We start from the raw sequence: 27,689 nt of genomic DNA, 5'->3' as shown, positions 1-27,689 counted from the left end.
GAAAAGTGGGTCACCAGCATCTTGCTGGCAGCTCAATTTTGGTGTCATTTAGGCAGCTGCAGAGAAGCAAAGAGACCATCGATCAGTCTAGCAACAGCCTGGGGCCTCTGTTTTAATTACATATGTGCTTTGGACTCGATTCATCCCTACTGAAGCATTATTAACTTAAATGAAACTCCACAATGGAGGAATTTGACCCAATATGTTGGTGTTTGTTTGTTTTTTTTTCCCCTCTTTGATATTCCTATATCTAATTCTTTTGAAAAGTCTTTCCCCAAATTAGCATTTGGCTTTATGTGAGCAGTTGGTGTTTGGGGGTTGTTGAGAACCCCTAAGACCAGAACTCTGTGTGTCCCTCTGCGTAGCCCAAAGCCATTCCAGCACAAGGAGGTCGGATGGGTTTTGCTGTCTGTCTGTGTGTCCAGCTTTTCTAACCAACTTTACTAAATTTTCAGTGCCATTTTCAAGCAGCAAAGAGAAATAAAGATAACTTCTCCTGGCTCTTGCTGTAGGAAGAAGCTTGAAGAAATTGGTTAAATTTATTCTTTTTCAGGTGTCCTCCATCCATCCATCCAGCACAGCTCTGTACTCAGCACAAGAAGGATGACTGCTTTGAATAACTAACTGGAATTGGTGATTATCAGCAGCGTTGCCGCCAGTGTTGGGCTACAGATGAGGAGTCTGGTGAAATGCAGTAGGTGGGCCCGCTTCTGGCTGCTGCTGTGCCATGTAGGAGCTGCAGAGGTCCGCAGCTGGTGCACCAGGCAGCTGAAGGGTCGGCCCATTTGGGCACGTGGCCCTGAAGAGCACGGATGTCCAGCAGGTCTCCCATCCGGGAGCTGATGGACAGGGAGGAGAGCAGGCTGAGGGCTGAGCTCTGTGGCGAGAACAGGAGCAGCTGCGACCAAATACATGCAGTGGACATCCCTGGGGCTAATGGAGAGGCAGAGGGCAGGGAGCAAGGGCACGACCACTGTCCTGGCTGTCCTGCTTTCCTCCTTCCTGCAAGCCGCCGGGGTCGGAGCCCTGCACGGTTCTCCGGTGGCAGAGAATGGCAGCTGGGCTGCTGAGGAAGCACAGGGCAATGCGTCCATGGAGCACACGTTTTTCTCTCTGGATTATCAGCATGTCCAAGTCCCCTTTGAAATCACGCTCTGGATCATGCTTGCATCCTTGGCCAAAATAGGTGAGGTACCTTGGGAAGGTGAGGAGGGATGGGGCCGGCAGGGAGGGGCTGTTCTTTCCTAAGATAGCCTTTATGAGTAGGATCGGAGGAAACAGGACAGGTTGGGGTTTGTCTTTGGAATTCAGAGCTGTTTGGGGTGAAACAGGCGATGCTGGGGCTGGAGGTAACGTGGCACATTGTACATCAGATACGCATGTTACGTGGCAGATGTACTTTCTGCTGAATCCTGAGCTCTGCAAATGTACCTGTGTGTAATGCTAATCAGACTTGCAAGTGGCCGCTGTGCCCTTCGTGGAGCATATTCAGCTGCTGTGAAATTCCTGTGAGCCAGATAAAACCAAAGGAAATGCGTAAGGCAAGCAGATGTGTATTCATCTGCAGGACTGGATAGGAGAGGGTGGAATTTATATATTCTTTATTTGTCCCCCACACAGGAATTGTAATCACTTCTGTGGAATTCCTGCCATATAAGTTATTTTACCACCTTTTCCTTCAGAAAGGAAAAGTCTCTGAGATTCATTTTGATCAGAATTTCATTTCTTTCAGATAGAAATGGTCTTTTCTTTTTGCTGTTTCTGCATCTCATGGAATGAGGTCTCAGCTCCATCATTAAATATAAAGAAATAATAATCATCACATTTTTTTAATGTTGTTATTCCTGTTCCAGTTTAATTTGTTTCAATTTCCTTCTTACTTTTAATAACCTACATCTAGTACTTATGGTGCTTGCCAGGATTTCTCTCTAGCAAACACTGGGTGTTGCACAAGGCTGGTCTGATTGATTGCTTGATCTTTTTTCCCATGTTACCTTTAATTTTGTGTTGATAGTTACAAGTGGTGACAGTTTTCATACTATTTAATAAATGAGATTCTTTTTTTTCTTAATCTTTTTGTATGTATGGAATCTGTATTGTGGTTAAAATAAGCAGTTGCTGTTTATGCTCTTAGTGCTAAAGTTGGCATGCTAACTAGATTACATTATCCCAGAAGCATTTTTACTTACACAGATGATTTAGTTTATTTTCTCTTTGTGTATTAGCATAACATTAAAGGTGTATTTTTAGGTATGAGGAATTGCAGACTGAAAGTTTGATATCTTTTAGATTTCTTAGCTAGTTTCTGGTGGGGCAGCTTTACCTTAGTAACATAATTTATTATCATTGTTTATTTGCTTTGATTTATTATCAGTATTCCAAAGTGCAGCCTGCTGAAGGTAGGAGCTGGTGAAGCTTCCTCACCTCAAGGGGTACCTGGTTTTCCTTGGCCAGTTTGGGTGATAACAGAGATTTTTTTCTGTTCATCCCCTTCCAGCATTTCACCTCTACAACAAGCTGCCTTCTGTGGTCCCAGAAAGCTGTTTATTGATATTTGTGGGACTCATCATGGGGGGCATCATCTACGGCCTGAACGATAAGTCACCTCCTGTCATGGACAGCGATATCTTCTTCCTCTACCTGCTGCCACCCATCGTCCTTGACGCAGGGTACTTCATGCCCAGCCGCCCTTTTTTTGAGAACATCGGCACCATTCTCCTCTACGCGGTGGTGGGGACAATATGGAACGTGTTTGGGATCGGCTTTTCGCTCTATGGCATCTGCCAAGTGAGAGCTTTTGGGCTGCGGGACGTGTCGCTGCTCCACAACCTGCTCTTTGGCAGCCTGATTGCAGCGGTTGACCCCGTGGCCGTGCTGGCAGTGTTTGAGGAGATCCACGTCAACGAGAAGCTGCACATCCTGGTCTTTGGCGAGTCGCTCCTGAATGACGCGGTGACCGTGGTGAGGAGCAGGCTCTGCGAGAGCGCCTGGTGTCCAGAGGAAGGGTGGCAATGTCTGGTGATGATTTTGTTAATGGTTGTTTTTCCCTTTTTCACCCAGGTGCTCTACAAGCTATTTCGATCATTCTGTGAAATGCCAGCCATCAAAACGGTGGATGTGTTCGCCGGAGTTGGAAAATTCTTTGTGGTTGGGATTGGGGGAGTGTTGGTAGGTCTTACCTTTGGGATGACCTCTGCCTTTACCACGCGATTCACCAAGGACATCCGTGTCATCGAGCCGCTCTTTGTCTTCCTGTACAGTTACCTTTCCTACCTCACCGCAGAGATGTTTCACCTCTCTGGCATTGTGGCGTAAGTGTGCCCCAGCATCTCGTTTCTCTAAGAAGGATTTTTGGTTGTATTTGCTAACAGGTATCAAAAAATTGTTTTAAAGTTAGCTGCAGATCTGTCTATGACAGCGAATAGGAAGTAGGAAAATCTATGAAATTGCTGAGAGGTGTAACCCCATTGCACACATTACACTACTGCACATAAACAGTACTATCTGCAGCTCACAAGCAATCCTGATCACTAGCGCTGGGCAAATTTTGAATGTCCAGTTCATTTAAGTAAGCTATTGAGGAATGGTTACTTGAGCCCTGTAGGGGTTAGGCCCAGCCAAAACCAACATTTGAAAAACAGCAAGGATTCTTTAATCAAATCCTCATGACCTCAGAAAAATGTGGTCGTTAGGTTTACAGCAAGGCTGTTCTATCTTCATCCCTGATTGTGCCTTACCAGTTGGCATCTGGGGCTTGGTATCCAGAGGCGTGCTGAAAGCAGACCTGGTGGTGGCACAGGAAAGTGATGGGTGGTAGCTATTCATCCCTTATAGAGCTGAAGCCTGGAAATTTGCCTTCTGTGTGAGAGAGGAGGGCTCTAATGGAAACTTCTGCCTGGGTATTTGACTTGGAGGTTCTGACTGACCTCCAAAAGATTTCAGCCAAAGCTCATGTGCTTGTCTTGCACTTCTGTACTTGGTGTGGGTGGGCCCATCCATCACCTCCCTGATTCTAATGACATTTGAAATCTTCTGACCAAATTCAGCCAAGTTTGTCAGAGAGCAAGGTTTCAAAAGTACTAAACCCAAACTGTTTGCAGTTTCATAGAGCACAGTTAGTTCCATACATTGATGATTGACTTTGTGCTTACCTCATTGTGAATTTCACCTGAGGAGCTGGGCTGAGAAAAATAAATAAATCTGATAATCCTAGCGGTAGCAGAAGCCTTGCCTTGGAAAGCAAAGACAGATTAAAAACAAAGCATGGGTGATTCAGTCTTTCTGATTTCTGTGGGCTGATATTTGTTGCTTAGTTCTACAACTTGAACTAAGTCAGCTGCTGCTGAGGATCACAACTGACCATTTAATATTTCTCTAAAGACTATAAAGTGTACTAAGGCTCCATTGATAGCTACAGTGTAAGCAACTGTAAATCTGATAATGAGATAAAAAGAAAATAAGAAATTTAGGTCAAGTACCAGCTAGATACAGGAGTGCTTTAAAACTAATGATACTTCTTTGGCTATAAACTATTCCTGTATATCTTGCAGATCTTGTTCTTTGAACAGTTAATACAAGCAATATTCTGGCATTACTGACAAAAATTCTAGCTCTGGGAATAGGTAAGAGAAAACCTATTTATAGGAGCAAAAGACAGAACAGTGAAATAAATGTGCTGCATAATCATTACGGAGCAGAAAACATTCAATCCTAATGGTGTCTCTTTCTATCAATCAAAATCTACTGTACCCATTATGGAACCCATTTTCTATTCTTTTGAATAATGTATTGTTTCTAAAGCAAAACAATTGCAAAGGCAGCTGATTCCTGCAATACCAGTCTTACAATTGCCAAATTATAAATGCCTCTTCTATATATCTTGATTTCAAACAATTCATTGGTGATCAGGGAATACTGTGTTATGAGAAACAGACCTTGGCAGTTGTTTCTTTGAAAAATAATCTGATTGCAAAAATAAATAAATACATTCTACGTAGTCCAAAAACCTTTTGAGTGCAACTCAATCTGCTAAACTTTTCTGCTAATGTTTTTTAGCTATATATACATACATTCATATACATTTATATATACATATATATATATATATATATATATACACACACACATACTTTTTTCTCCTTGTCCCAGTGGCAGTGCCCATCTTTTGAAGATGTGAGGAAAAAACAGATCAAATTTTTTCTTTGTGAATGATGTGAACCCATATCCTTTTTTCCAAGAAGGATTTCTAAACCATGGCTCTGGAAATTGGTTGCCCATAAATCCGTGTTGGGTTTCTTAGTTCTTAGTTGGAACTGTTTTATTCTCTCTTTATTGAGGCAGATACAGCAACTGAAAAATTACTTTATTTTGCTGCACTTTAAGGCAAAGTGGATCGGTCTGACAGGGATAGATCAAAAAGTTCAATTTTGGAATATTTTTAAATAGTGATACATTTTTCTTATTAGATGGAAGATATAAACTCGGATACTGGATGAAAAGGGGATTTTTGAATGTTGTGTCAGGTAAAACAGGCTCTCCTTCCCCAGTGAGAACGTGGTGGCATTTCTATGTCTGACCTTCCATGTCCTGCACCTTTTCTCCTGGTCCTTCCCTTAACTCCAGTTTTATTTCTGATTAGCAGTGGGGGAAAACGAATAATTATTTTGAGACGAAAGAAAAGGAAACATCTGTATTTGCTGTTGTCATTTGTTTGAATGCCAAGTCAAGTAATCAGCAACTCACAGTGGGTAGAAGTGCATCTTCATCTGAAAAAGACTTTTTCAGTACTTCAGGTGAAGAAGAACAGCGGAGTTATCATGAAATCTCCTGAGAAGGGAATTTGTCATCGATAAGTATGGCCTTACCAAGTGCCAGGGAAAATCAGATCTCAGAAATGTAAAACCATTTTACCACTTGTGGTACTGCTTTTAGAACAAATTTTTTTCTGTCTCGGTTAAAATATAAAAAATGGAGCTTTGACTCTTTGAGCGCCCAGTTGCTATGACCTTCTAAGACTGCTGGCCTGAATATGTATTGATTTGTAAAGCTGATGAATTAGACAAACCACATGTACCCTGTAACTTAAAGAACCAATTAGCCATGAAAAATTGCAAGGCAGAGTTTTAATTGGTGCTGTGTGCTTCCGAAGTGACCTTGGGTACATGATACAAGGAAGTCAAATGTTCCAACTCCAGCAACTCTCTCTAATTTACTTAGGAAGAGCAATGAAGCCATTTCTTGGCTCATTGTGCAGCCTGATGAGCGTTCATTAAGATTCTTTTTACCGCTCGAGCATTTTGTTGTTTTTTGGTTGCATATTGGATGGCTTCCTAGCTACGTCCAAAGAATGGACAACTCTGGATGGACTTAGAAATATACAGAGTGAGGTATGTTTTGTGTTTGTGTTTCCCTTCAAGCTGCTCTTAAGCTACTGTGACTTCGAGTCCTACGAGAGACTCCTGTAGTGACCACATAGCAAACACTTAAAAATAGTCCTATCTGCACATAGTACTCACCCTTCCTCTCAAATGTCTTTTTCCCATTCAGGAAAGCAGCTCCTAGGAATTAAACTCTTCTGCCCAGATGTTTTGAGTTAGAATGCTGAGAGCAAGGTACGGTGATGGGAAATGTGTGATACAACAGCAGTGAATGAAGTTGTTTATCTGTGAAAATATTTGGGCAGTCTGGTCAACCTATATAGTATCTTACTTACTTATAGTCTTGATTGTCCTGCTGATGTTAGTGGGCTGTAGGAAGTGAATCACTAGCTAGTAAACATCTGACACTTGATAAAGCTGATATTTTTTTCTTCAAATAATAATTTGTCATGTTGTGCTTTTATGAAGAAAAATGTTTCATTTTAATTTTTCCAGCATCATTGCTTGTGCCATGGGCATGAAACGTTACGTGGAGGCCAACATCTCTCTGAAGTCTCACACCACGGTCAAATACTTCATGAAGATGTGGAGCAGTGTTAGTGATACCCTCATCTTCATCTTTCTTGGAGTGTCTACCATTGGAGAAAATCACGAGTGGAACTGGCCATATATTTTCTTCACTGTCATTTTCTGTCTGGTTTGGAGAGCGCTAGGTATGGTGAAATGATGCTCTTTTGTTGTGGTTGTTGTTTGAATAGAACTTTATGATTCTGTTAAATGAGAGAATGCTTCTGCCCCTGCTATTACCTCTCCAGTTTCCCCATGTATGGTTATAACAGATATGAATCATAGAATCATTTGAGTTGGAAGGGACCCTTAATGATCACCTAATCCAACTCCTCTGCCATGAATAAGGACAAGGGCTGAAATGGGCTGCAGCCCTCCAGCACTGCTGTGGGGCTTAAAAGCAAGTCAGTCACCCTACTGCAATTTCCTGGTCTGTGCAATCACCACAGACAGCACTGGTGCTAAATAGAAATTCTTGTGATACCTAGTTTATAGATCCATCTGTCCTAGGCCCTTCTTTGATTATCCTGATCTCCTCTTCCATTTCAGTGTGTCATGGTCCCTTGCTATCTTCACAGTTGGAGATAGAGTGTAAGCATAGACCCTGGGATCAGGGCTGTGTAAAACCCCAGGGCCTTTGGCTGCATATCCTAAATTGCAGAGATTTAGGGGATTTAATTCATAAGAACTTCTGTGTACAGCAGTATCCTTAAATGGAAAGCTGGAGGAACGGTTGGACAGCTGTCCCTGGAGATGGTTTACGCAGATTATTTGTGGGTAGATGAGAACTAGGACCTAAAGTGGAGGTAAAAGGCAAAAATATGAGGATACTTGTATAACAAAGATTTAATTACCATGTTTAGGAATATAAGTAGCTATGGATGTAGTAACATCCTGCTATTTTTTTGTTGTTTGTTTGGGATTATATAAAGAACAAATCTTCGTATTGTGACATGAAAAGTAAATATGAAACAACACTTCACTGTCTTCTCCCTCTGTGGGAATGACTGTGAAATGCTAGTAGGAGAATGATATCCTGAAACAGTTTGAGAGCTGGTCTCCAAGGCACAGAAAATGAGCTGTTCAAGGCAAGCTGCAGCTTATCAGCTGCTGTTGTCCCTGTTTGGTCCACCCAGCCTGCTGAGCAGGGTCAGCGGGCTGCCCAGGAGCTCCATGGAGGGGACTCTACATCTTCCTTATCTATGAATGTTTTTATATGTTAACAATATCTGCAGATACAGCAGAGCACATGTTTTGGCAAAGACTTGATAGCTACAAAACATTCAATGGGATTTATGTTTACAAACCACTGAGTCAAACAGAATGGTAATTTACTTGAACTCAAATTTGATAGGCACTTCAAGAAATTGCTTAAATAGGCTAAGCCATGATTAGCAAGACGTAGCAGAATCTGTTTTATTTGCTGCTAATACATGCCAAGGTTTGTTTTAATAACTGCACTGTAAATGTACTTAGAAACACAGTTATTGGTTGTGCACACGTTGAAATCTTTTATTATGATTCAATATTTTTTTTCTTTTAAGTTATTTGCTTAGATGAAAAGAAGTTCTGAGTTATTTTGACTTCTATTTAGTTGGGAAATTCTTCATTGCAAGAGGTAAGGAACGTAGTAATGTTACAAAGCACCTGGCAAAATCCTCCGGCTCTCTCAACACAGCCATTGTGATTGCACTCAAATTACACCATACATTAGAGGAGGACTCAGTGCAACCAGCAAAGAAAGCACTCTTTATATTCAAGGTCCCCCTGAATTAAATAAGAACGCACAAACTAAGGCTGAAAATCATCCTGCATGTGTCACCCTGAATGAGGCTTCCCATTGATCTTCATGGCTGTTAATCTTCAAGAAATAAAATGTTTGTCCTATCAGTTGGCATTAAGATCACAGCTCAGAGCTTTAAGGCCAGACTTTTTGTATATTTCTGCATCTGTCTTGTATTTGCAGATGACTGAAAATTACATCAACTGCTGTCACCCTACATGGTCTTGAAGTTGAGCAGTATAAATCTCTTACTTCATTTGCTGTATTTTGTTTGTTGTATTTCCCCAAGCCAGGAATGACTGAGGCTGGAAGAAAAGCCCTTCTCCAGGGCTCTGGGGTTCCAATGGCATTGGGAAGGTACCCCGCCTGACCTAGTGCTCAGTGTTCAGTGATGTTTTACTATTGAATATATCATTCCATCTTGAGAAAATTAATATATTGGATATATTATGAGGAATATATCCAATTTCTTTTTGTTTGAGGTGTCTCCGCCTTCTTTCCTGCTTTCAGGGGTTCTGGTGCTGACCTTCTTTGTGAACAGATTTCACGTGAACACTGTCACCAGCAAGGACCAATTCATCATTGCCTACGGGGGGCTCCGAGGTGCCATTTGCTTCTCTTTGGTCTTCTTGCTTCCTGACTTCCGCAGAAAGAAGCTCTTCATTGCAGCAACCACTGTGGTGATCCTCTTCACCGTGTTCGCACAGGTAACAGCGCTCAGCCCAAAGGACTGTCATGAGCATATGTAGAGAATGACACCATTTCTGTCTTTTAAACGAGTAACCAGAACTAAGCAATAGATCTGGTGCACAAGCTAATGGATATGAGAATTTACTGGTCATTAAAATTCCCTTTGTGTCCAGTGTCCAGGTGGATAAAGTTTAAAAAGTTGCTACTTAAAGAGGCAGAAGGTGTGATGCATTTGTGAGGCTGATTGTATTTTGTTCAATTAAATCGTGTGCTGTAGCCTTTTCCTTGACAACATGTCCTATTTCTGATCTGATCCATCCTGATTGGGGCAGCAGTGGTGGAAATTGGGAGGAATTTTCTAAGACTGAGTCCCAGTTTACTGGGGTATCCAACAGTTGAAGCAACATCCATCAGTAGTTGCTGATCAAAATGTCTTGTACATATACCTGAGAAGTCTTCATGTTCACGCAGCACAGCAGCTGCAATTATTTTATGATGATTCAGCAGCAAGGGGCTTGCGCTAACTGTTCTGCTGCAAAAAATGTGGGTGTGTTACTTGTTATAAAAGCAAGGAAAATCAAAAGAAATAAGTCATAGACACTTGATTTATTTGCCTCTGATTTTTCTTTCTTTTTTTTTTTTTTTAAATTCATCTTTGAGTCCGGTTGCTTCCTGCATTCCCATTCTGCCCTAGAGCTTCTTTAGTTGCAGTACAGAAACCTTCTTGCCCTTGCAGAAACTGCTGCTTTGAGTCCACTTATTTATGGCAGTGTTCTGTAACTGCTGAGAGAATGCAAAAAGATCCAGAATATGCCGGTGCCCTGTACCCTAACAGATGAGATGCTGCAGATGAGCATGTTGTTTGCAACAACACGAAGGTTTTGTTTCGGTGCGACAGGGGATTCCTGAGCGTGTGCTCCCAATAGAAGTCTGTAGGAGTTCCTATCGAAATCCTTCCCTACTAGACTTCGCTTGTGGATGTGTTCCTGCTAGGACCGCTCTCGTTGCTGACAGACCGCTCCGTTCCTCGCATTCTCGGATCGCCCTTCCAGGTGCTGGGCAGCTTCCCTCCGCCAGGCACTGCTCTGACATCTAGTGGTGGAAGCTTCCCCTGCTGTTCTCTCCCCAGGAGCGAGCCTGTCACCCTGGGGCTGCTTTCAGGGTTTCTCAGCAGAAAACCACCTTTTGGTTCACCTTGCAAATTGCTGCCGCGTTCCAGCGAGGACGTGCTGGAAACATTGGGGTCGTTGGGTCCCGAAGGGAGCAGGGCTGATGGTGGGGAGGTGAACAGGTCCCTGTGGGGCTCAAGTGTGTGGGATGGGAGCTGGAAAAGCTCCTTGGTGTAGGATGTCCATCCTCCCCGTCCCAGGATAGGGCTGCAGAACAGCTGCGGGGCCTCTGGGACACGGGGTCACGGTGTCAGCTGCTGAGTGGCCCCATGGCTCAGCATCACCCAGGGAGAGCTGATTCCTTCCGCTTGGCCTCCCTGAACCCTGCAATGTGGGCTCTGGGTGCTCCGGCAATGCAGGAGAGGCTGTGTTCATTCCTTAGTCCTCCTAATTCACGCCAGCAGCTGAAAAATATCTGCAACGAGTGCGACGTGCTGCTGGGCTTGCAGGTTTCAGGGCCTTGTTGCATGCTGAAAGGAGACAGCGGGGGCCTGGGGGTGGGGAACGTGGCTAGGTGAAGGGTGACAAGTTTTAAGATGCAAATGTGGGTCAGAAATTGAAAAGATACGGTCACTAGGCATGTCTGCTCATGCAGAGACACTCTTGAGGCTCAGACAAAGGTTGTTCTAAGGCAGCAGCTCCATTCTGTTGAGGCTTTGGGAAATCCTTTCCAGGACCAGGAAAGGGCTTTTGTGTAACCTCAAAGCTCAGCTGGTGATGTCACTCCCATGCTGATGGGTGGGAGGTGGACAGGATCCCCGTGGGGATGCTCAGCACTCAGTAGGAGCAGAGCAGCTTTGCTCAGGCAGCATCGTGCAGCTGGGGCAGTTGTGAGAACAGTGGGGAGAAAGCGAACTTGCTGCAAAGCTGAATCTGAAAAGTATTGTTATAACACAGCATGGAAAACATCAGTAAGAATATTAATGATAATAAGAAAAAGCAGGTATTAGGGGGAGCCTCCAGCAACTTGGTTTTGTATGTAAGCACTCCAGAAGTCTGAGCACTGCTGCAGCAGATCGGTGGATGTGGGATTGAGGAGTAAATAAATACCTTTGATATCCCCACATCCTGCACATTGCTTTGGGTGGAAAGAGCAAGTGAAATATTGGCTACAAACAATTTCTGTTGACTTTTTTTTGCTGCTGTTGTTTTGTGTAATGTCTTTTTGTTATATATTTACAGTGATATCAGTAGTGGCGTGGGTCTTAGTTTGTGTTTAGACTGTTCAGAAGGTAGGGGACAGAAAGCAGGGGAGAAGCTGGTGAAGGACAGCAAAGCATCTCGTTGGAGCACAGATCCACTTCATTTTCTTGGAGATCCTGTCCACACTGTCTGGAAAGCAGACCAACAACCAATGTGTAAACAGCTGGGCTTGCCCATACATGGGTCTGTCAGTGCTTTATATAAGCCAGGAAATGTGGCTATTTTGGGCTAACTCAGTTGCATAAGGCCCTTCCCCCCAGAGATTTGGTTAATAATTTTGGGAAGGTTGGCTGAGCAATTTTCAAGTCCTCAGTGCTTGCAGGCGGGCCTGGCTCGGTGCCACCCAACCAGAGTCCTTCCAGGAGCTGTGGGCTCATCTGGAATGCCACAGAGGGCACTCACTGTTCTGTCTGTGTGAGGTTTAAACACCAAATACCGTACTTTCCATTTAAAAATCACTCTCAGCCTTTTGGCCTCTGACCTCTTTGATGAAATTGTTAGCAAATGTAATCATCATATAGAGTCTTTTGTATTTTCTCTTTGTTTGCTGAATATATTTACCCATTAGCTACTGGATTGCTGTTGGTAGAAAACCATTGTGTGAGCTGTGCTATAGCCATCATGTCATAGAATTGTATTGTGATATTGTGCTGGAAGGGACTTTAAAGCCCATTCAATTCCAGCCCCCTCCCACCCCTCTGCTGGTGCAGCCCAGAGTACTGTTGGCCTCCCATCAGCATCGTGCAGTGCTCTTTTGGCAAGCTGTCCTTGGTGGGTGGAGGTCATGGGGGACCTACAGGCATGACACAGTCTGGTGGCCTGAGGGACATGGAGGATTCTCATAGTTCTCCCATGGTGAGGAAGGACCTAAAGGAATCTGGGTATGTAGGTGCTTCTAAGTCTGGGAGTCCTGCTCTCAAATCTCCAAAACACCACTTTAAAATGAATACAAATGTGGCTGATTATCCATTGAAGGCAAGAGGCCAAACTGCATTGTCTATAGTTCATTTTTGCAATATCCCTTGTTTTTAAATTTCATATATTTCTTATTTACTCTGAATAATTATGCATTTCAGGTGCTATTAGCTATTAAAATGGCACATTAATTTTTTTTACGATTAAAAACGCGTTCAACTCTCCTCTGTGCCAACATTTGTGACATTCAGAAGTCATAAATATTAACTGCTCCATTATTCTTATTGTAAACATGTCCTAGAAAAGAAGTTTCATATGGAAGCCTGACTAGGAAATGCATTACTGCAACGTTTCACTCCAAGGCTTAAAGGACATTAAAATTCTTCCCTTGACCTTCCCACCAGGTGTATACTTTGATTAGTAAACTTAGCCACTGGCTGATGATCAAAGATCATTGAAGTAATGATCTGTGGCACTTAAATAGTGAGCAGACGTCACCCACTCTGGTCTGGGCCACCACTGACAGGGGCTGTGTGCTCAGGCATCTCCAGGACAGCCATCGCTCCAGGCATTTGAACTTTGGACATTTCAAGCCTCTTTCCATCCGGTAGACTACAGCAATAGCAAACTTTGGGCTTGACCTTGAGATTATTGGTTGAGATTTTTTGATCTTGGAGATGCTGGAGGGTAGGTGAGAGGAGCTGAGCATTGCTCCTCTCTGCCACCCCTATCTAAAGGCTGCATGTGAGCTGCTGTTGACAAGCTATGACTATGGCTTTCTGCAAGCAGACAAAATGTTTGGCTTACAAACATTAGCAGATAGCAGGGTTTCCAGTGTTGTCAAAGCTTCCTTTATTCTGCCTTAAAACTGAGGTGCTAGCTCAAACAGCAGGCCTTGTTCTACTAGAAAAGTTACTTTTGCTGCAGTGGCTGTAGTAGCTGTGGTTTGTATAAATTCCTGTGAATTTGCTTCAAAAGAGACAATGCAAGCACCACCAGAATGCTTGATGTGAAGAAAGCCTGACTTTTGGTTTTGTGATTTTGCTGCAGGGAATGACCATTCGCCCTCTTGTAGACTTGCTGCATGTCAAGAGGAAAAGAGAGAGTGCTCCCACGGTGGGTGAGCAGATTCACATTCGGGTAAGTAAGGAATCCAACAACACATGGCTTGAGCTTCTCAAGGGCTTTGCTGGTGGGCTTAGAGTCCTTCTGCAATGCAGTGTGCCTCTGGGACTCTACAGCCTTGCAAACTCCTGTTGATTTTGCTTGAGTCCTCTGCAGGTCAGACCTTTTCCAGATTCAGAGTCCTATGCAGCTTTCTAACAAGGGGTTATTATCTACTGCACTGGCAACCTTTCACTCAGTTGAGTGTTGCACATGGTGATGCACAAACATGGCAGACAAAGATAGTCGCTTGCCCAAAAGCTTGTCAGAAAATCATAGAAAGGATTGGGTTGGAAGAATCTTAACGATCACTTAACATACACAGTTCCAACCTTGCCACGAGGTGGTTGCCCCTACCAGGTCAGGCTGCCCAGCACTCCATTCAGCCTGGCCTTGGGCATCTCCAAGGATGGGGCACCTGCATCAGCACAACCAGTTTGGATATTTAAAAAACAAACAAACAAAACCCAGGAAGAGTAAGACAAACACTGTATTGGACAGAATCATTGAAGTCCCCGTAGGTGCAGTTTGGTTCATCTTGCTCACACCATCCAGATGTTGGCCCTTCTGCTTACGGAGACTTCATTGCAGAGTGATTCAACTCCAGGAGAAAGCAGGGATTTCTGCACCCTTCCCCAGGGCTCTGCATGGCTGAAGGGAAGCAAGGCTGGATCCCAGTGCAGCTGCGGTGCAATCTGGGGAACAACTGGATCTTGTTCAGTTTGACACTTACAACCCAATAGAGAACTGTGGTCTGGGATGTTTAATTTGATGATGCGCCATGTCCAGTATGAAGTACTGCTCTGAATCTAATTGCTTATGCCCAGTCACACTTCCATAAGCATGTCTCCTTCGGGAATATTTTTGTCTTCTTTTTGAGTAGCTAGAAATAGAGATGTTAGGTCTGGGGACATGTATAAAATGTTTGGCATCCTCACAATTAGGTTGTATTACAGGGCTTTGTCTGAGGTTAACAGAACAGTTCAATAGGCTGAGGAGGCTTTTCCTATAATGAACAGAGAATACTTTCTTCTTTTGTTAGTGTCTGAATAGTAAATCATCTCTGAAAATGTGTTTATTGAGAAATGTGAGCTGAAAATGGCCATGTACCAATTAAGCTAAATAGACAAGGTAACAATGCAGATAGTTGGAAGGCAGGCATGCAGGGAACCAGAAGCAGCTTTTGTCCTCACATTTCTCAGTCCTCATAGCTGGGACACTGGGACGTTCAGCGTGGGGTCCTGTTTGTGCAGCTCTGGCTGGGAGGTGCCACCCCGTGCTCACAGGAGCACTCATCAACCAGTCCAGGATTCTTTAAAAAATAATAATGTTTTTGAATAAGGCACAGTATGGTCAGTGATTTTATTTAGTGGGAAGTGCCTGGGGGAAGGCAGTACTTATCATTCAATAGAGTATTCATTTATACGTTATCTCTGTTTATATCCTGAAGATACTGTTCTCCTGAGACAAGCTGTCCTCAAAACACACGGTATGAGCATTATTGAGGCCCGGTATGCAGGATGTGCCAGCCATTAGCCAACCTGCACGTATCATAAGGAACAGATCCCCGTCCCTCAGCGATTAGTCTTTGCTTGCACAGACCTGAAAGAAAGCAGCCAAATCTCTCATTGTGCTCCAGAACCAAGGGATACATGTATAGGGCTGAATGGGGAATTAAGCTGACAGCCCCTCTTCTTGTTTACCAGAGCCGTGTACCTTGCTGGATATGTCCCCCATTCTGTCTGCCGGCTTTTGATGTTTGCTGACAGAGTTCATCACGTATGCAATACATGCAACCAGTGTATAGCAAAATCCTCTCTTCTGTTTAGTTCTTGGATCACTTGCTGGCTGGCATAGAAGATATATCTGGACACTGGGGACAGTATTACTGGAAAGACAAGTAAGGATTTGCCAAAATACAGCTGTGTACATGTGTAGAAAAAAATGAGTCTGGTTCTTATTCTGTAAGTTTCTGCTGTGACTGCTGAGCCTCATTCATCCTTGTGGCACGGCGCAGATGAGAAGGGGCAGCTCCTCCATCTGCAGCAAGGTGAGACCAGGCTCCTGGGGCACTGCTGCTGAGCAGAGCAAAGCCTCTCTCCTTCTCTGCAGGAAGCATGGTCTTTGCTCTAAAAAGACTCCTTTCTCCCTGTCTACAGTGTTTGCCTCTTGTCCAAAGAAATTTGCTGGAAACACAAGAGCTGTGGGTGCCATGGTAGATTGTCCACGTAAAAGAAATTGTTATTTTTAAATAATAGCTTAACCTGTAGTACTAACAATCTACCTGGTTTAATTCGTTTACAGCTGACTTCATGATAATGGCTCAGATTGTGGCAGCTGATGGGTATTTTCTTAGAAATGACAGTGCTTGGAAGTGCCACTAGAGGGTATAGGAAGCACTGCTGCTGCTCCTTGCAAGTGGGTTTCCATGTGGTTGAGCTGCAGCATCGCTGTCTGATACCAGCAAGATTTTTTCCAAATGTTGTGCTTCATTTGAGCAGAAAGTGGGAAGAAACAACTCAAGAGGGCATCTGGAAGTGTTTAAATCACTAAATCCTGTTGTATCCCTGGGGCTACTGTAGGTACTTGTAGCACTTACTGGCCTTCGTAATAAATTTGGCACTTTGGGGGAGTTTTTATTGTATTTGAAGATGTTTTAATATCTTAGCTTATGTACAGAAATAAGTAGGGACTGGCCTCTTGGGCAACAGGTTTCTGGAAAGCAGGAAATGAAATATAATAGAGTATGGGGCAACTATGGACCATGAAGCTGCCGGCATGCTCAGACCCACAGTAGTTAGGGAACAAAGGGCAGGAGGCTAAGAATGCCTTGCTTTGTTCTCAAACAGGTTGGAGTATTTCAACAGCAAATATCTGCAGAAGTTCCTGCTCCGAGAATACGACCAGCCCAAATCAAGCATTGTGCTTCTCTACGAAAAGCTGGAGCGGAAGCACGCCATCGAGCTGGCAGAAGCAGGGCAGCTGGGCCATGCCCCATCCCACCCATCCTTGCTGTAAGTGCTCCCCAGCCTGTCTCCACAAATAGGGTGCCACTAAGTTATAATAAAGCTGTGTCCCTGTTTGGGAAAGCCAGCAGATAGGTTTTATCCCCCTGTCATATGCTGGGAAGAATCATGACTGAGAATTATCGAATTTTCTCAAGGAAAGAAATCTTCCTTTAAGAAATATAGATAGATAGATCTGGAAAGATTTAAGTACCTCCTCATCATTAGACATATAGCTGGGGAAATCAGCTTTGTTTTAGAGCCCTTCAAAATCACATTAGGTGGAAGTTTGGTTTGCATTGGATTCCAGATAGCCAGATTACTGTCTCTGACGTGTCACCTTCATGGAGTGCTATCTGCAAGGGAAAGGCACTTGCTCAGCTCTGTGGTTTCATGCGAAATAAATAAAAGATAAATCTGATGTGCTGCACACCAAGAGGCTGCCGTTGTCCACATCCCTACCACCAGAAGGAGCAGTTATCATAGAATCAAAGGATCACAGAATGCTTGGATTGGAAGGGACCTTACAGCTTCCCTAGACTCAACCCCTGCTATGGGCTGGCTGCCCCCACCAGTTCATACTGCCCAGGGTCCCGTCCCACCTGGCCTTGAGCACCTGCAGGAATGGGGCACCCACAGCATTCTGAGCAGCAGTGCCAGGGCCTCACTGCCATTGGAATAAAGAATTTTCCCCTGGCATTTAATCTGAATCTCCTCTCTTTTATTTTAAAGCCGTTTTCCCTTTATCTATCACTATCAGACCATGTAAAAAGTTCCTCTCTCTTTTTTTTTTTTTTTTTTTTTTTATATGCTCCTTTTAAGTACTGGAATATTATGAAGGTATTTAACAAACTTCTGAGCCTCCTCTGCTTCTCCCTGCCAGGCTGTTCCAAAGAAAGAAACAGCATACTTTGTACCAATGCAAAATAAACACTATTTCAAGATTAGGAGGAAGATATTCACAACTGACTGGTGGATGGGTGGGCTCCATCTGCAGGGGCTTCCTATTGGTCATGTCTGCATGTCCCACTTGTGGTGCTCAACGGAGATACTGGGCATTGGTGACACACCATCTGTGCACCTCCTGAAGTAAGGTGAAGTAAGGTGCTTTGGTTTTCTTTGCAGTAACAGTGACAGGACTGTCATCACAGAGAAGAAATCAGAGGATGCTCTTTGTCCGGATGGTCTGGAAGACATACAGGAAATACTGGCAAGGAACTTGTACCGAATCAGGAGAACGGTATAGCCCTTCCCTCCATCCATATTTTATATGTCCAATAACAAAAGTTATTTCTGTTATCCCAGCAGCCTGAGCAGATGTTGTGAATATTTACATAATTACTAATGATGTGGCTTTGTGAGCAGAGAATAGTTGGCTGTGTGAAGCCAGATCCAGTTTCCAAGTCAGTGGCACGTTTCTGTTTGCAGCATGACAGCTTTTGAAAGGTTCCCCCAGTCAGCCTGTAATTTCACGAGGTATTTTAGGCATCAGCACCCAGCACCAGAAGCGAGAAGAGAGGAGCACATGGATCCTCAGGCACCAGGTTAGATCATCCAGCTGCTGCAAAGCTCCTGGTTACTACCAGAGCTGCATGGTTGCAGCATTACAGCCACCCTGTGCCCCATCATTGTGCCATTGCAGCCTGGTGTGCTGTGACCTCAAAGCAAAATAGTAAACCCAATACTGTAATTTTTACTATGAATCTGGTACATCAAGGAGTGACATAAAAGCACTTGCTGTTTACAGAATATATCACAAATAATCCCTCTGAAGTTTGACATAGAGCCTAGGAAGGTGGATTCTGATTGCTGCTCACGTGCTGATACATGAAGCCTTATCCTTAAAATCCACCTAAGCCTTTGTTTTGTGGATTATGCACGAAATACTGAGTCCTTGGGGATGTGGCTGGGGTGGGCATCTCAGCACAGCGGAGGCAAACACCCCCTTGCTGCCACTTTGCTGAGCTGAGAGAAAGAATGAGATAAGGCTGGGCAGAAACCTCTAGAAATGGTGGAATGCTCTCCACAACTCCCTCAAAGGACGTGGTAGCGAGGCGGGGTTGACCTCCTCTCCCAGATAATTGTGAGATGTAATGGCCTTAAGTTGCCCCAGTGAAAGTTCAGGTTGCATATGAGAAAAATTTCTTCTCTGAGAGTGGTGAGGTGCTGGCACAGGCTGCCCAGGGAGGAGGTGGAATCACCATTCCTGCAGGTGTTAAGAAATATGGAGATGTGGCACTGAGGGAAATGGTTAGTGGATGTGGTGGAGATGGGCTGATGGTTGGACTTAGTGATCTTAGTGATCTTTTCCAATATTAATGATCCCGTGATTCTCTCTGGCCACCTCTGGGGCTGAATGTCCCCGTGTCTGGGGGACAACTGAGAGCTGTCCCATGCTCACAATGCTCTGTTGGTGCATGGCAGGGCCCAGCGTACAGCAGGCACACGCTGCCCGGTGAGACAGAGCCTGTGGAGCAGGCCCAGGAGATCCTGATCCTGCAGCGCCGGAGCCTGCGGCTGGATGCAAGTGGGAGCGATGGGATCAGCCCCAGGAAGGAGGTAAGGGAATGGGGATGTGCCCGGAGCAGCAGTGCATGTACCGCTCTCCGTGGTGACAGAGGGATTGCAGGTATCACAAGAACAGGGAAAAGGGCTCTTTCCTCCTCTTCTCTTTTATAGACTAATCTTATCTTAAAAAAAAAAAAAAGAAAGCAATCAAAAGAAAAAGTCCTCCTCAATCCAAAATGGCATTCCAATGAGTAGGGAAAGAAACCCACCCAATTCCTGACAAACAAATGAGCCATCCTGTGTGCAGCACCATTCAGCTCTTTGTAAGCCCAAGCTTCCACCCATACCAGGAAAGTTACTGACTAAGCAAATATTATTAATTGAGCCCCAGTCTGTAGATTTAGAGATCTACTTTTCCCATGTTTTCTTTTCTGGGAGATTTTGTGGCAGGCTGATGTTGAGTGCATCCATTGTCAGCACTCCAGATGCTCTGCAGACATTTAAAATTGGTGGGGTTTTTTGACCCCTAAAAATCCTTGTTTAAAAGGGCAGAAGTGTTATTGTGAGTGCTCTTATTTATTTTGGAGGTGATTTTTTTTTGTTTTTGAAAGCATCTACAGTTCTGGGCAAACTCAAAGGAAATAAAATGGAAGTGTTGCATGCTGGATTGCTGGAGAGCCATGCAAATTCCAGGTTGGCTGGGATAGCTCCCTGCCAGCTCATATTCTGAGCAAGGGGAGAAGCAAGGTGAATGTGATGTCTGTGTGCCCGTGGCTTCTGCTGGCTCCTCTGCCATTGATGAAAGGAGCTGGGCAAGTGTTCCCTGTGGAAAGGTGGAATGGTCCAGAAGCAGCATGTGAGGAGCGGGCTCAGTCCTACTAGGCTACTCTAGTCCTTTGTAACTCTTCCTCTGCAAGAAATCCAATGAAACCCCCACAGTTTGCCTCAGACCTCCCCAGCACAGCATCAGTAATGGCTGAGCCATCCTAAATTTCACCTCCTTCTTGGAGGCTCCATCACTGAGGAGAACAGGGTGACCTTTTAAAGAGATACTTTATCTTTCTTTATTTAGATAGTGATTTTCCACGGCAGCACAAGATCTCCAGGCTGCCGCGGGCTTTATTCCATTCTGATTTCTTTGTTCAAATGCCAGTCACCAAGGAGCCTGCCGAGAGCTGCAGCGATGCACCAAATGCTACTGTTTCCCAGCCCTCCTTGCAGAAAGGTGTTCCGGCTCTTGCAAACAACTTAAAAGATTTAATTTGATCATTTGCATGCTGATTGGTACTTACAATTCAAAATAGATAGGGAAGAACATGGCATGTTCCTGTAGAACATTTGGTATAATTAAACTTCAAAAGAACAACATCAAACTCGCGCTGATTTTGAGCACATTATGTACTTTAAGGACATTTGATTGTTAACCCTTGTGCTGCCACATTCCTGCCCTCTGCTGCTCCCAGCAGTAATATTAAATAGGAAATCTGGCACCTCAATAAGATTTTCATTTTTTGAGCACTTAGAACTGGCCTTTCAGAGGATAGAATACTCTGGTGAACATTCCCCTTCAGACAGATGCATGGGACTTGTCACTGCTGTCAGTGGTGCACAACGAGCACTTGGGTGCAATGCAGAATGCCAAGCTGGTACTCAATGCAGCTGTCAGAAATACAAAAAAAGATACATCCAGCAGGACTAGGGAGGCAGTTGTCCTTCTGTGTTTGGCACTGGTGAGGCCACACCTCGAGTGCTGTGTTCAGTTTTGGGCTTCTCACTATAAGAAAGACATCAAGGCCCTGCGGCATGTCCAGAGAAGGAAAGTGGAACTGTGAAGGGTCTGGAGCACAAGTCTTACAGGGAACGGCTGAGGGAACTGGGACTGTTAGTATGGAGAAAAGGAGACTTTGGAGAGACCTCATTGCCCTCTACGACTCCCTGAAAAGAGGTTGTGGCAAGGTGGGGGTCAGCCTCTTCTCCCACATAACTTGTGATAGAACTAGAGGGAGTGATCTCAAGATGGGTCAGGGAGGGGTCAGGCTGGATAGTAAGAAAAATTTCTTCTCTGAATGAGTGATCAGGCACTGGAATGGACTGCCCAGGGAGGAAGTGGAGTCACTGTTCCTGGAGGTGTTGAAGGGAAGGATAGATGTTGCACCAAGGGTCTGGTTAGTGGGCATGGTGGAGATGGGTTGATGGTTGGCCTAGATGATCTTAGAGGTCTTTTCCAACCTTAATGGTTCTTGATTCTATAATTTGAGGATATCCTATCCCTGAAGATGCCTGAGGCTTTGGATGAAGCCCTGGGCTACCTGATCTGGTGGGTGGCAGCCAGCCCACAGCAAGGGATTGGAACTAGACAGTCTTTTAAGAGGCCTTCCAACCTAAGCCATTCTATGGCTCGTAGGAGATGTCTGGGAGTGCTCATCATATCTTTATAATAGCTACTTCTCCCTTGTCCCAGTCTAAATAAAGCAGGTATAAATGCTGAGCGACATCACTAGAGTGAGCCTCAGCCCAAAAAGCAGCACTCTGAACCTAAAACAAAAAGTCAGGAGGGTGTGATATGACCAACACTTTTATCTGTTATCTTGTAGAGTATCTGCCTCATTTTAATTTGGATAGAAGTAAGACCATCCCTGAAAGTTATGAGATAATATCCTAAAAGAGCCTCAGAATATCAGTGTGAAGTAGGGAGGTGTGTGATGGCAGTGCTTCCCACTGTAAGAGAAAAGCTTGTAGCACTGGAATTTGCAAGCAGAAAGAAGAAACACTGATAAAAAGCAGTTTATTATTAAAAAATTAAGTATTTTAAATTTTTTATTGGATAAAAATAAGGCACTCGTATTTAGAATTTCATGTCAAATTGACAAGCAAATGGTGTTTGAAATAGCTGTGAGTGGAAGACTGGGGTGGCTGGCATTGGAGACTTTATATCTATTTCGTACTCCATTTTTTTGTAGTCCCTGAAAGAAGGGTTTGGCCTCCCAGGCTTTGAGTCAGCAGCAAAATCCATTCACCCCTATGCTGCATGTTTTTCTATTCTGCATTTCTCCACAAGATGGAGGCATTACAACTGTGTTTGCAAACCGAGCTGGAAAACAAGGAGCAGAAGCAAACTTCCAGCCAAGGGCCCTGCAACCCTCCAGCGGTGGTGCAATGTGTGGGCTGTCTTCCCTTTCCAGCCTATGTGAAAGGAAGCTTTTGCTATACATTCAACCAATTACATGTTATGAGCTGAGCAAATAATTAAAAAATCCCTTTGGCTCAATAGAATCACTGCTTTTCCTGCTCAGCGGCTGTCAACATGTAGGGCTTTTTCTTTTTTAGTGAAATTGATTGTTCTTTTGCTATTAAATTATGAAGCTGTAGTAGCTCAATTAGATTAATCTCATAGTTTATTAGGGGCTGATTTCTTTCTTCCTGTATCAGCCAACACAAAAATAAGGGCTTCATGGAAATGTGTCCTTCTGTAGGCCACCGCCAGCCCAAGGACCAGCAGTGGATCTCCTCCTGCCCAGTGCTCAGCTTTGGCTTAGCCAGCACCAGTTCCTGACTAGACCAGTCCTGGTCTAGTATTAAATGTGGAGGTTGGTGGCCCTGCCTGTGGCTGGGGGCTTGGAGCATGATGATGCTTGAGGTTCCTTCCAACCACTCTATGATTCAGTCCCTTCCTCCCTTTGTCCTCCCTGTCTTCAGGTGTCAATCTTTTGGCTTTACCGTGGTGTGAGGTGCTAAGAACCATGCCAAGGGTTTGCCAAGTGAATAGGTGAGAAGCAAGGAACGAACAACCATTATCCATCTGAGCCAGTCGTACGAGTCAGATGATTTACACCAGGCTCAAAAATCTTGGCAAGGTTGAGAGGTGACTTCAGATCTGAATTGCAGCCCAGAGGATTAACTCCAAGACACTATCTATTTCCAACAGAAAATTTGCCTTCTTCCGCCTAAGGACAAAATTCTTCCCGAAAGCCACTGCTTCCTGTGGCTGTGCATCACATTGGCTCTCAGCGCTGTGTGTGTTTTAGGCTTGCCTTGATTTAGGCAAGGAGCCAACACAAAGTACCCTGGCACTGTGTTTTCTGGGACTCGGGATAGCTTTTATTTACCGTGGAGCACCCAGAAAATCCTTGCACCTGTAGCCAGGCAACTTGGCTCTCTTTTCTTCTGCCAAAACACAAGTGCACTCCCCCAGAAAGAGCTTATTTGGAGCTGCCCATAAGCCGTGTGCGTAAATGACATACTGCCTTTGGTAATTATGTCAGAGCCCTTTCATGGAGCATGCTCTGAGCAGTATTAAATGCCTCTGGGAATGGCTTTCCAGGGAGCCAGGCTGCTGCTGTGGAGCCTGGGAGGCATTGTCATGAAAATGGTCAATAAAACCGTGAACAATGGGCAGAGGGCATTGGGTCCCTTGTTAAGGGAGGGGGGAAAGGGAAGGGAAACAAAACGGAAAGCCAGGTTGGGAGATGTCCAGAGTTATTTGGCAGTCCAGATTCCTGGCCCTGGCTGCCAAATCACAGCTGCACAAGAGGCTTATTCCCAGTTCACAGGAAAACTGAACTACGTGGGCAGGACGATGCTACCTGCTGGTTTCAGAAAGGTGGTGGTGGGCTTACTGCCACCTTCGTGCTGTGTTTGTGTCCTGGCTATGGGCTTGGTGTCCCCATCCTGGTCAGCTCCTCCTGCACTGTGCTGCTGGAGAGCTCCCACCAACCCAACCACATTGGTGTCTGTAAATATTTCCCCTTAGAAATGCCTGCCATGCATTGGCTCTATTTTTAGAACTAGTTCTTTTTGTTTTTCTTGGCAAAAGTAAAACAAATGGAAGCAGAGTCCTTGGGGATTGCAAATGGCTTGTTTATGAAGCATGAGTGTCATTAACAGACTTGCTAGCAATCTTCATAAATGCATTAAAGCACTTTTCTTCCTTAATCACAGAAGGAGGGCTCTTCCCTGGCGCGGGGTGACTCCGATGTGCAGCCCCGGCTGTGCCGCTCCCTCACCGGTAAGTGGGGACGGGGGTCCCTTCTCACCCTGCCCTGCTGGGGACGTCTCAGCTGGGGATAAGGAGGGCAGTGCTCTGAGATGGGAATGCTGTGCAGAAAGGATTCCGAAAATTAACATCTTCGGTGTTTTTGTTTGTTTGTTTGCTGAGTATTATTAAAATGCGCCATTAGAAGCACTGTCATGAATCTTTGTTACAGAAGGACCAGTGGTTCAGAACCTCATGTGTTTTTGTATGCACAAGCTCATTCTTTAGACGCATGAAAGCTTAGATTTCACGCTTTAAACAAATGGCTTAATATCAAGGAGTATAACTGATCAAAGCTGTAAAATGCATCTTCCCAAATGTAGAGGATGGTCTTGTTTTAGCCTTGAGATCACAACATTATTCAGTTTCCATCTCTACCAGAGATGTAGCACGTGGGAACTGGGCAATGAGTCTTTGAGTACTCAGCAAACCCCATCAGCACAATCACGTCTGTAAGGTGAGGATTAGAGAGATGCCACGTTTGTCAATCCTCCAGGTGGCAGGAGGTTCCCTGGAGGTTTTCAAGGAGAGGGAAGATGTCACACTGAGGGTCATGGTCTGAAGTGATCACAGCCGTGGGTTGATGCTTGGACTAGATGAGTTAGTGGTCTTTTCTACACCACTGATTCTATGATTCCATGATTTTGTGATTTACTGCCTCCAAATATGGGCTGACCTGGACTGAGGGTCTAGGTCAAGCGTTAGTATACAAGGTATTTCTTTATTAGTTTTATACTTGAAAAATATTTAAGAAAAGAGAAATTATCTTTGTTTCCTTTCGTTATTTTTTATGTTATTCTGATTCTAATGTCTTTCTTTGCAGCTTTATTTAAAACTCTTAACTACAAACACATTAAGTAGAGACTTGTATACCTGGTGCTTTATTTGCACAAAGGTGCCTCACTGCAGCTTTGCACAAGCAGGTAGAAGGAACACAACTCTGTGGCATTCCTGTGTTCGTGGCGTGGCCACCTGCTGTGGATATATCTGTTTTAATCCAGGGTTTATTACAAATGTTTAAACATTTGTAAAATGTTTAAATGTTCTTGAAGAACATAAGCGTAACCAGAGCAGAGTGACAAAAATACAGCAATTCTGGGTTGTTTTTAATTATTTTTTATTACATTCTCTCTCGTCAAAGCTGTGCCCCAGGGAACACATGGGCACAGGGCTGAGGGGTCTGCAGTCCTTCTGTCGTGCCTGTGTGCACCCAGACAGAACGTGGCATGGTGTTTCATTGATCCAGACACATGGCATATTTCAAGGTACAAAGTAGGGCTCACATTCTGCTTTTTCCTCCTCCCCTCATCTACCCAGACGCTGATCTTTGTCTTCTGTTTCATAATTGAAAAGTGATCTTCACAGCAACATAGCTCATCCCCAATGAGCCAGTGGTCATCTCAATGGCTTTTGGTACTGCTTCATTACTGCTGACCCACAAAGGAGAACATCCCTCACGCGTGCCTCTGCTTTTCTCTTCTTGCAGTGGAGGATGCAGAGAAGGTTCGGGCTGTGAAGCAGAACCGGTCGCAGTCTGTGTGTGTGATCCCTGCCCGCAGCAAGCAGGAAGGAGCAGGAAAAGAGATGGCTTCGGATATGTGATGCTGCTGGCTGCATCTCACTGCTTTGCAGGCGTCCATAATACAGTCTGCTTTCTTTTCTTTTTCTCTTTTTTTGAGTCTCTCTCTCTCTTTTTTTTTTTTTTTGTAATGATAACCATTGCTCTTAATGTAAATAAGATGCGTATTGAAAAGGACAGCTTGGACTATGCAAAAAAATTCTGAGTGATCCACATCACATCATGCTCTCATTGTGCAGCACTGTGTTTTGAAAGGGAACCAAGGAAAAGGCAAATATTGGATATTAGGAAAAATTTATTCTCAGAAAAAGTGGTGGGATTTTGGCACAGGCTGTCCGGGGGGATGGTGGAGTCACCATCCCTGGGGCGTGTTCAAGAAAAGTGCAGATGTGGCACTGAGGGATGTGATCTAGAGTAGTCACAGGCACAGTGGTGGTTGGATTAGATGATCTTAGTGATCCTTCCAACTGCAGAGATTCTATGATTCTGTGAAATGATGCACAGACAAGAAAGTGCAAGAAAAAATGTTTAATAAAATGAGATATTGGGTCTTCTCAGTAGTCAGCAGGGATAGAATAAACAGGGAGCATTTAGATTATATGTTAGGAGAAACTTTGTAATCTCAAGGAGAGTTTTATTAAGTGGTGGAGCATGTTGCAGAAATGACAGCAGAAAGAGCAAAAAACCTCTACTGCTCCTCAATAACTGGTGAGTCCTCAGTGTGAGCATTAATCATGTGCATTCCTGAGTCAAATCGTGTTGTTCGATCAGGTGAAGCGTCTTAGCAGAGGGAACATCCCACAACTGCACATGGGTCTTTTAAGGGAAACTTATTACGGATGTTTTAGAAGGAGTACAAATATTCTTTTAAAATTTATTTAAGGATTAACATTGGAAAATAAAATGTCCTATGGAGAAGCCTGTCAGTTTTGATCTCTGGGGCAGGAAACGTGCAAACTCTTTCATAAAGAGCAGTGCTGGAAGGGGAGAGGGGCCAGTTGCTGACCTAGGGTCACTGCTCTCACATGGTGCTGCAGCACTGCTGCTGGGTCTCCAGCATCTGCTCCAGAGCAGGCACCAACCAGTGCAAAGGTTGATGCCTGCACCACGAGCAGGACTGCAGAGGCTCTGAGAGGTTTTCTGCTGCCATTACTGAGACAGTGTTGGAAGAAACTTGAATTAGTGTCCTAATAAGTAGAGAAAGAGGTCCCTATCCCTTCTGCTGTCAGAAAAGGCACAATCCCTGCTGCAAAGCAGGTGCAGAGCTGCAAGGATAGCACCTGAGGATGAGAGTCATTTTGCTTGAAGGTGAAGGTAAGTAAGTGTCCAGGACTTTGCATTCTTATCCAAACCCAAAAGGCTCAGGTTTGGCACTGCAATCATTGGTGTTTTTTCTTTCTCTTCCCTTCCTCTGCAATTAATTCAAGAGCATTTTTAAGTTGTGCTAGGGAAGGTTCAGGTTGGATATTAAGAAAAATTTCTTTTCTAAAAGAGTAGTTTGCCACTGGCACAGACTGACCAGAGGGGTGAGGATGTCACCATCCCTGGTGGTGTTCAAGAGCTGTGAGGACGTGGCACTAAGGGACATCCTTGGTGAGCATGGTGGGGGTGGGCTGATGGTTGGACTAGATGATCTTAGAGGTCTTTTCCAACCTTAATGATTCTAGGATTCTATGATTTAATCTGAACAAGTGGCA

General features: G+C 44.3%; 1 protein-coding gene across 1 annotated transcript; it reads left to right on the top strand.

The window, feature by feature from the left end:
* Positions 1–66: 66 nt before the first annotated feature.
* Positions 67–27,689, top strand: LOC100540701 (sodium/hydrogen exchanger 2-like). Its single transcript, XM_019618195.3, has 12 exons — positions 67–1,186; positions 2,498–2,961; positions 3,061–3,311; positions 6,873–7,090; positions 9,238–9,434; positions 13,755–13,844; positions 15,698–15,768; positions 16,718–16,882; positions 17,999–18,113; positions 19,298–19,432; positions 24,320–24,386; positions 25,900–27,689. The coding sequence occupies exons 1-12, from the start codon at positions 913–915 to the stop codon at positions 26,013–26,015; spliced, it is 2,163 nt and encodes a 720-aa protein (XP_019473740.1). The 5' UTR covers positions 67–912; the 3' UTR covers positions 26,016–27,689.

Source organism: Meleagris gallopavo, chromosome 9 (genome assembly GCF_905368555.1).
Source record: "Meleagris gallopavo chromosome 9, MGAL_WU_HG_1.1, whole genome shotgun sequence".
Classification (NCBI taxonomy): domain Eukaryota; kingdom Metazoa; phylum Chordata; class Aves; order Galliformes; family Phasianidae; genus Meleagris; species Meleagris gallopavo.
Note: the sequence above shows the minus strand (reverse complement) of the source record. Positions and strands in the feature narration are given on the sequence as shown.

Coding starts and splice junctions, on each gene's coding strand:
- LOC100540701 (XM_019618195.3), top strand. CDS start 913: ATGCAGTGGACATCCCTGGGGCTAATGGAGAGGCAGAGGGCAGGGAGC. Junction 16,883..17,998: donor CCATCCCACCCATCCTTGCT/GTAAGTGCTCCC, acceptor TTTTCTTTGCAG/TAACAGTGACAGGACTGTCA. Junction 18,114..19,297: donor TGTACCGAATCAGGAGAACG/GTATAGCCCTTC, acceptor GGTGCATGGCAG/GGCCCAGCGTACAGCAGGCA.